Below are 9,904 nucleotides of genomic sequence, written 5' to 3'. Positions count from 1 at the left end.
AAAAAAAAAAAAAAAAGATCTATGTTGGAATAGGAGGATGTTTGAGCTCAGGACTTTGAGATCAACCTGAGCAAAAGCAAGGCCCATCTCTACTAAAAATAGAAAAACTAGCCAGCATAGTGGTGGGTGCCTGTGGTCCCAGCTGCTCAGGAGGCTGAGGCAGGAGGATCTCTCGAACCCAGGAGTTTGCAGCTTCTGTGAGCTGGCACACAGTTTCTACCAGGGTAGAGACTCTGTCTCAAAAAAAACCTTATTTTTGTTTTTTCCCTGCGTAGACGAGGAGCTTAGAGTGACTTCTTCATGCCGTGGATTCAGTGCCTTTCCGTCAGCCTGACATGTGAAGTTTTCACACATACTTGTTAGATGCTTAGGTTCTCCAGAAGGATTATGACACTGTCCACTTCACAAAAATTGTTTCCCCTCTTTTCAGAGACATTACTTAGGCTAATTCTATCATTTATTTACCATTTTAGAATTGGTATGATACGTGCAGGAGCTTGTTTTCTGATCTCATTTCCTCAAACTAACAACTATGAAGTTTCATTCAGATGGTTACTTACAGAAAGTGATATAGTATATAATTTTTACAGGGTCTCCAAAAAGCCTGGGGAAATGAAAGGAAAGAAAAGCAAAAAGATTTCTCTGAAATATACAGCAGCAAGACTACATGAAAAAGGAGTTCTTCTAGAGATTGAGGACCTTCAAGTGAATCAGTGAGTATTTTTTCACTTTATTAATTGATTTTTTTTTTTTTTTTTTTTTTTTTTTGCTGTTTTTGGCCAGAGGCCGGGTTTGAACCCACCACCTCCAGTATATGGGCCTGGCACCCTACTCCTTTAAGCCACAGGTGCTACCCTATTAATTAATTTTTTTAAACTCTTTTAAAAAATGTTTTATTTTCAGGCAGCGTCTGTGGCTCAATGGTTAGGGCACCAGCCCCATACACCAAGGGTGTCAGGTTCAAACCTGGCCCTAGCCAGCTAAAACAGCAGTGGCAAGTGCAACAAAAAATATCCAGGTGTTGTGGCAGGCACCTGTAGTCCCAGCTACTCAGGAGGCTGAGGCAAGAGAATCGCTTAAGCCCGAGTTGGAAGTTGCTGTGAACTGTGACATCATAGCACACTATGAGGGTGCCAGAGTGAGACTCTGTCTCAAAAAAAAAAAAGTTTTCTTGCTTTTATATCTCTTTTCTGGATGTTACTTCATAAAAGAGGAAGTATTTCTCTTCCTTACTGTGGACTGTCTCAGAAGACAGTTTACACCTGTTTGTGTGGGTCTGATCCTAATTTTTCCTCTTTAAAATGGAAGCCACATTGGGTGCAGTGGCTCATGCCTATAATCCTAGCACTTGGGAAGCTGAGGCAGGTGGATTGCCAGAGCTCATGGGATCAAGACCAGCCTGAGCTGGAGTGAGACCTCATCTCTGAAAATAGCCAGGCATTGTGGCAGGCGCCTGTAGTCCCAGCTACTCAGGAGGCTGAGGCAAGAGAATCGCTTGAGCCCAAGAGTTTGAGGTTGCTGTGAGCTATGATGCCACAGCACTCAACCGAGAGTGATAAAGTGAGACTCGGTCCACCCCCCAAAAAAATAAAATAGGAGGCCATTCCTTTGATTTCTTCTGTGTCTGAACCAAGAATAAGAAGAAGAAGAATAAGAGGAGTTTACTCTACTTCATCTGTGGTTTGGAACCAGAGCCTTACCTTTGTTTTCCTTCCTGGGAAGCACTAGTTTGCTTGCTCACAGTTCCCGGATGTGACCTAATGTACTCCCCAGGTCCTGGGCCAGACATGGTTAACAAGCACCTGTACAGTCAGCCCCAGGACCTCAGCCACTGAACTTTCTTGTGTCTGATAAAAAAGTCTCAGAAAGAGCCAGTAAGATCGTAGCTGTTCTGATAACAGCATGTCCTCAATTCATGTGCCCTCTTCCGAGGCTGTTTTTTTGAGACAGGGTCTCACTCTATCACCCTGGGTTGAGTGCCGTGCTGTCCACCCAGTTCACAGCAACCTCAAACTCCTGGGCTCAAGCATCCTTCTACCTCAGCCTTCTAAATAGCTGACTACAGGTGCCCACCACCATGACACCTGGTTTTTGTGTTTTTTAGTAGAGACAGTAGAAACTCTTGTTCAGTTTGGTCTGGAACTCCTGAGTTCAAGAGATCCACTCACCTCAGCTTCCTAGGTTAAACACAAGATTTTTTAAATCTCTTGTCTTAGATTTATCTCTTCTTTCTTTTCCTTATTATCCACTGCTATTCAACTCTTTCCTGAATATTTGCTTTCCTAACTTCTATTTGCTTTTCTAACTTCTTTTTAATTTGTTTCTATGGGCTTAGAAAGCAAATTACCAACTAAATCTGTTAAAATAATTTATCACAGCTCAGCACCTGTGGCTCAAGTGGCTAAGGCGCCAGCCACATACACCTAAGGTGGTGGGTTGGAATCCAGCCCAGGCCTGCCAAACAACAATGACAGCTGCAACCAAAAAATAGCCGGGCGTTGTGGTGGGCGTCTGTGGTCCCAGCTACTTGGGAGGCAGAGGCAGGAGACTCGCTTAAGCCCAGGAGTTGGAGGTGGCTGTGAGCTGTGATGCCACGGCACTCTACCCAGGGGGACAGCTTGAGGCTCTATCTCAAAAAAAAAATAAGAAATAAAAAATAATTTATCACTTAAAATAACTATAAGGAGTAACCTGAAAGGTGGTCCATTCGAGTAAAGCACCTGTGTTTCAATGCGTGGACTTTGTGATTTCTCTGAGATTCTTGGTGGCCTCTTGTGGATCTTTCTGGTTCTCACTGTTCATTATAGGTGTATGACTCCACACTAGAGCTCTAGGGAACACACTGTCATCACACGGGGACAGAAGCATCTGTCCTTCTTCTGGAGTCATCAAATTTCCTGGCATGTAACATGTTGATTTTAATAATAGTGAATATCTCTGGTTGTACTCAATACATATAGTCTTTCCAGAAAACGTCTAGCCTTGGCATTTTCTGTTCTGATTGCCTTTTGTTTACTTATTTGGTTCTCCCAGTTCGCAAACACGCTTGCAAACACATACACATCTTGTACTGGCCCAGCTGCTTCCTTTTCCTCTTTCTCTCGTTGGGTTTCACTAGTGGCCAGCCACATGGAAGGCCAAGAAAATCCCCTACTATCATACTGCCACAGGCCACTTGTGGCCTTCCCCAGTGTGTCCCACATGGAACACATGTGTGACAGGGTCAGGCTGCCATTCCTCTGTGGGCCCCAGTGCAGATGACACTTATGAAGGCAGCCCCAGGCGGCTTCCCTGCAGAAGCACTTTATTCTACCCCTTTTCTTTCACCCTTAGATGTAGTTCATCTCTTTCCCCATTTCACAGAATATTTGTATATGCAAACATAAAAACCATACGCTTATGATGTTTTGTTTCAACAGGTTTAAAAATGTTATCTTTGAAATAAGTCCCACAGAAGAAGTTGGAGACTTTGAAGTGAAAGCCAAATTCATGGGAGTTCAGATGGAGACCTTCATGTTGCATTATCAGGTGGGTGCACCAGTGGACCCAGAGCTTTCTATGCAGAGCTCTCGTCAGGGCAGGAGGCCGGACCAGAGGAGGCCTCAGGGGGAGCCACCCACATCCTACAGGGGTGAGGTTCCTTGCAAGGGCGGGTCCTTGGGCCTCGAGAGTCCAGCCTTGCCTGTGCACTTGGCTGAGCCTTTGCAGCTGTGTGAATTTTTAGACAACATTCATCTGGAGCTTGTACTAGTGCTACAGTTAAAACAAACTGATCTTTTGGTTGGGTGTGGTAGCTCACGCCTATAATCCTAGCAGTCTGGGAGGTCGAGGCAGGTGGATTGCCTGAGCCAGAGCAAGACCCCATCTCTAAAAATAGCCAGGTATGTGGCAGGTGCCTATAGTCCCAGCTACTCTGGAGGCTGAGGCAAGAGAATCACTTGAGCCCAGGAGATTGAGGTTGCTGTGAGCTGTGATCCCCCGGCCTTCTACCAAAGTGAGACCTGTCCCCTCCATTGCCCCCCCCCCAAAAGCTGATATTTTGGACTTGGAAAAAAATGCCTTAGTACACAATTGTGAGCCTACTTAGTAGCCTGAACTCCTTTTTCTCATTTTGATTTGCTATAGGTACTTTATAGGTTCTTTTTTTTTTTTTTGAGACAGAGTCTCACTATGTTGCCCTCAGTAGAGTTCCATGGTATCACAGCTCACAGCAACCTCAAACTCTTGGGCTCAAGCCATTCTCTTGCCTCAGCCTCCCTTGTAGCTGGGACTACAGGATTTTATAGGTTCTTAAAAGGCTATTAGCACTTCTGAGAAGATGTGTGTAAATTTTTTTTTATATAAACAATTCTGTATTCATTTTGTAGCATAAAGATTTCTAATTTTCATTTTGAAATTTTTTGCACATTAAAAAATGTCAGGGCATTGAGCAGATTCCCAGGTAATATTCAGACTCCTTTAGCTTTGTGTGTATAGCTTGTGACATCTGCTCCCACGTCACTGCTCCACACCACCACCAGCAAGCTGGGCAGGAACCTTCTGGGGACGTGCACGTGGCTTCTGCTCCCTCTGCCAGCCCAACCTGTTTGTCCCTCCTCCATTCACTGAGCGTTTTTGTATGTTGCCACCCCCTACCCCCAGGACCTCCCCCAGCAAAGCAGCTACTGAGGTTCTCCTCTACTGCAGCCCTGAGACCTCCTGTCTACAGAAGATATCCATTTACTTACATCCTACTCCCTAAAACCATGAACTCCTTGAGGGAAGGAGGATGTCTTAGTCTCTTTGTTTCCTTCTCAGTGACCAGTAGACCTTTTTAAAACGTAACTGCTGAACAAATGTGAGATGATCTGTGATGCACATAGCCAGCTGAAGCATTTCACACACAAACAGGAGCTTTTGTTTCCTCAGTTTCACTGAGTTCTTTCAGCCCCCCAGTCTGCCTGAGGTGATATATCCATGTACAGATTCATCAACTGTGGAGTGGCCACCAGGTGCGTGCAGTCATGCACAGATGACAGATCCCAGCTGTCACGGAGCTGTTAGGATTTTTCCAGAAGATGAATTGATTGAAATTTTAGAGTCCCCTCAAGCCCTTGGACTTGATTTCTCCTCAAGTTCAGGGGTGCAACCCTCAGTTTTCTTACTTGTTCTGGACATTGGAGGGTGGCAGGAAGAGCAGAGCTGTGCACTCAGGTCTGGGCGTGCACATCTGCTCTGTCCTGTCTGTCCTGGCAGCTCACTTAACACCTCTGAGCCTTGGTCACTCCTATTTAAAGTTGGGGTGATCACACTCACAGGACTTTGTGTGGCTATAACAAGATACCGTGTCACATGCTTACACACGCCCAGCCTGCTGCAGCCACCTAGTAAATGTCAAGTTCTCTCTTTTTCCCTTGCCTTCAGGGTACAAACGCTTTCTCAAGGAAAACAGAAAGCAAGGATCCAGTAGATAGTACTGAGACATCACTAGCCTTGTCTCCTGGTCAGTGGTTAGTGTGTATCATCATCACTTGAAATAACCTTAACCTTTCCAGATTCGTTAAAGCTGGTGACCCATAACATAGATGAAATGGTTCTTTTTCTTTTCCTATTTTGTGAATTTTGATATGCACAACATGACTCCCTAACTGCAAAGGAACCAGAAGATTCCACTGGCCGATGTACCCTGCTGCTGCAGGGTGGCTGCACAGTAGGCAGTTTCATAGCTGGGGACTTGTCGCCCCCGACTTGACATCTGGCACGGGGTCCTCGTTCCTTCTGGGTCCCTGTCTACACGGTGTTTGCTCCTCTCTTGTTGCACAGACTTACCTGTCAACATGGTTTTTTGTTTTTTGAGCAGGACCTGCTGCAGCTCCAGTACGAGGGAGTTGCAGTCATGAAGTTATTCGATAGAGCCAAAGTAAATGTCAACCTCCTGATCTTCCTTCTCAACAAGAAGTTCTACGGGAAGTAGCCGCTCACCTGCTGCCAGCTCACAAGGCTGACGGAGGCAGCACCTCATGGCTGCTTTCTGGAAGCGAAGACCAGCCCACGGCCTGTGCCTGATCTGACACGCTCCCAAGGCCACATTTTTAACTCTTCTTATTCTGACAGGACATTAGGTGCCTTTTTCCATAGTGAGATTTTGTTTTCAGGCTTAGTCTGACCCTTCTGGCATGTTCATTTTCTTCTATCACTTAGGAAAAAATGGAGCCTCCACTAAAATAATCTCTGTTCTTACAGACTTAAAGATCGCGCTGCTGTACCATAAGCTCTAGTGTTTGTTTTATATTGTTTATATAGTGAGGAGGGTAGGACCAATAGGATACACAGCTGAACTGTCACATTCTGACAGTTGTCATGTAAAAGTGAAGCTCCTCTGTGTCCCTCAGTACAAGTGAAGTATGTGGGATCACTGGGTCTCTTCCACTCTGGGGAAGGACCCAACAGAAGGGGGAGGAGCTAACAGAAGTCACTGTTCTGTGTTCAGAGGAAGCATTTCTTAGAAAAAGGAGGTGTTGTTTTTAAATGTCACCATCAAATTTGAGTAGTTCTATTTGTGTGGCTCCCTCAGCAGTAGTCACTTGAGAGAATCCCACTGATAAAATTTAGCTGTTTAGGTAAATTCAGAAAGGGCTGAGGAACCTGCCCACTCAGATTATTGCACAGAGATTGACTCAATCATGGAGATTGTCCACTCCATTCTTACAGCAAAGGAATTGGGTTAGCCCCAGCATAGAAATAATTGTTCTTAAGCTATTTTTTATATTGAGTGCCTTATTAAAGCATTTAAAGATTTAATTCTTAAAATGTGAGTGATAGGAGTTTTAAAGATTTATGTAATGCTTCAGAAGCCTTTAGAATTCTCTTACGATGTTTTTTAAAAATGGGTTTATCTGTATATCTGAACTCTTAAAACTTTCTTATAACTAAAACAATAGGATTTATCTGCAGAGTTGCAGAGAGATAATCTTGCCTTAAATAATCTAAAACAAAACCAGCCAACTCATGTTACACTTGGGTAAATAAATTTCCCCTGTTTCTTTCTGCTCTTTTGCTGCCTACATTGTGCTTTTTATGAACCCCGTCTTCTGGGAAGAGTAAAAAATAATTCAGTTCTAAGCATTGAATTTAGGAAGGTTTTTTCTTGGATAGGTCTTGTTCTTTTAAAAACAGAAAATCTATTTATCCAGGAAAATATACTGAAATCATGCTGCTGAGCCTCTATTCTCTTTGGTATTTTGGTTCAGTGTTCTTTTATCATAAAACATAGCATAATAAACATTTGAAAATTAACTGATGTATATTTAAAGCCAATAAATTGTTGTAATTAATAACACAGTATGTGGTATGTCCCTCTTAGGAATGTAAGTATTGGAGAAGTGTTTCTGTGAGACAGTTTCCTTAGTCAGGTCCGTGGGCGCAGTACCCTGGCCTTGTTTTTTGTTGTATTTTTAGAAGACAGTTCTTTTACTACACATTTCTCAGTTTAAAAGAATATGCTGTTACAACTAGCCTCGCCTCAAAAACTGGGACCAACCAAATGCATCAGCCCTATTTCCTTCAGAGAGGGTTTCTATCCCAGATGCTGACCCCCAGGCCACATCCAGGGCACACAGTGACAGCAAAGTTTACAACTCTCTGATAAAATGATGCAGTTATTTGGAAGGATTATAGGGCCTTTAACCAACAACTTCCACTGTAAAATAGCATAAAAAGCACTCCAGGAATGGTGACAGCAACTGTGTAGAATTATGAATATAAGAGTAGAGAGAATGCCCTACTCAAGCCGTGGCTTACAGATTTTATTTACTCGCTGTAGTGTTCTCTGGCTCGTCTCCTCCTCTGACCTCCTCTTCAACCAGCCCTCATGACATTCGCCATGAATTTACTTCTTCCCTCAAATCTGGACTGCCCGTCAGACCTGCCATTCACAGCTGCCTTTGTGTCTCTGTCTGAAATAAAAGGTCACTTGTTCACGTTTGTGTTTATTTTTCTCAGTTTCTTTGTTAGCAGTTCCTGCTAAACAGTGTTAATAACTAGAGTGAGATTTAATAGTTAAAAATACAACAGAAAACAACTCCTTCCTTTATAGCCTTTTAAAGGAACAAACACCATTACACTGTCAAGTCACTGAATATCTCAAAGTGATTGCTAATGTTGAGTTTAGCATTTCTAAACTTCAAATATCCTTACCCCACCCGTGTTTACCAGGCATCCTTATAGTACATGCTTAAAGTGCCCTCAGGACACAAAGAAGGGATGAGGGGAAGCAACACTTGTCACTTAATTCTGGTTGGCTAGTGACTGAAAGATCGAAATTAATTGCACAGCATTTAGCATTTTGGGAAGAGCAGCATGGGGTGTGGAGCACACTGTCAGGCTTCGCAGCCTCTTGGGGGCTTCTGTTCTGGCTTACATGTGGGTCACCAGAAAAGCCTCAGGGAGACAGGGCACTGGGAAAGGAGGTGGCGGCGGCAGCAAACAGCAAGGCTTACCCACAGAAGGCAGCCTAACTTACAGTACATATGTGCCTGTGAGCATCCTGGTGTGTGTAAACTACCAGAGTCATGACGAGAATATTAGTGACCGGGGAAAAGGGAACAAAATGACAAATTGGAGGTGAGAGTTTATGGGACTTTGAGAATGACCCCACACACCTCTGAGGAAAGGATGAATAAGGACACAGCTTTCCCCACAGGGAGACAATCTTACCCCCCATTCTGTGTCCTCACAGGCATCTTGCTGGGCAGGTTTGTTTAAACCTGAAATGCTTTTTCACGCCTTATACTTTGCATTGTCCTGCAAGGAGCTGGAGAGAGTTAGGTGCTCATCCAGGCATGATACCATGGAAGGAAAAAAGGAAGCCAGGGAAAATCAATAAGGCGGAGCTGGGACTGGTCCTTGCAGGTGCAGGGGACTGGGCATAGTCCCAGCTGCTATTGTCCTGCACCCAAAAGGGATTGGAGCTGTCACTGCCCTGCTGGTCACATTTTTGCCTCTGTAACTCTGAAAAGAATTTGGGAAAACTTAAACATCCCTTCATATATTTGAAGTCTGACAATTAAATTTTTATGTTTAAATTGTAACGTTTAATTGCCAACAATGTGAATTTCAGGATAAAAATTACCTCATGAAAATATAAAACGGGCTCAGCACCCACAGTTCAGTGGTTAGGGTGCCAGCTACATCGGGGCAGGCGAGTTTGAACCTGGCCAGGGACTGTTGGAGGTTGCTGTGAGCTGAGACACTACAGCTCTAGCAAGGGCAGCATACTAAGACGCTATCTCAGAAAAAAGGAAAATGGAACCCACTATCATTCATTTTTAAGGAACATGAACAAAGCTCTTTGCCAGTTGGAAATTTTACAACTTTTTTCTCTTTAAACTCCTATTTCTTTTTCTTTTTTTCTTTTTGAGACAGAGTCTGGGTAGAGTGCTGTGGTGTTGTAGCTCTCAGCAATCTCAAACTCTTGGGCTCAAGAGATGCTCTTGCCTCAGCCTCCCAAGTAGCTGGGACTACAGGTGCCTGCCACAACTCCCGTCTATTGTTTTTGTTGTTGTAGTTGTCATTGTTTTTAGCTGGCCGGGCCAATTTTGAACCCTCCACCCTTGTGTGTGGCCGGCACCCTACCCACTGAGCTACGGGCGCTGCCTAAACTCCTATTTCTATTCCACTTCCCTCACAAAATTTTATCCTACTGTAATATTTTAAACCATGTCTTTTAATTATCAAAATTAACAAAAATTAAAATTTATTTTCTGTGACCATAATGATATTAACTTACAAAAACATTTTGCATCTGGCTTAGCACCTGTAGCTCAGCGACTAGGGTGCCAGCCACGTACACCAGATCTGGCAGGTTCAAATCCAGCCCAGGCCTGCCAAACAACAATGACAAGTACAACCAAAATATAGCCATGCC

At 43.8% G+C, this 9,904-nt stretch overlaps 1 protein-coding gene across 1 annotated transcript in view; it reads left to right on the top strand.

The window, feature by feature from the left end:
• Positions 1 to 7,958, top strand: part of IQGAP1 (IQ motif containing GTPase activating protein 1) — a 111,668-nt gene extending 103,710 nt beyond the window's left edge. Inside the window, exons 36-38 of the mRNA XM_003803085.3 lie at positions 591 to 713; positions 3,420 to 3,528; positions 5,840 to 7,958. Coding sequence (XP_003803133.1) covers positions 591 to 713; positions 3,420 to 3,528; positions 5,840 to 5,953 — 346 coding nt within the window. The 3' untranslated portion in view covers positions 5,954 to 7,958. The remainder of the gene's footprint in view (positions 1 to 590; positions 714 to 3,419; positions 3,529 to 5,839) is intronic.
• Positions 7,959 to 9,904: the final 1,946 nt, after the last annotated feature.

The sequence above is a fragment of the Otolemur garnettii genome, unplaced genomic scaffold (genome assembly GCF_000181295.1).
Source record: "Otolemur garnettii isolate 467f Iridium unplaced genomic scaffold, OtoGar3 scaffold00277, whole genome shotgun sequence".
Lineage (NCBI taxonomy): Eukaryota > Metazoa > Chordata > Mammalia > Primates > Galagidae > Otolemur > Otolemur garnettii.
Note: the sequence above shows the minus strand (reverse complement) of the source record. Positions and strands in the feature narration are given on the sequence as shown.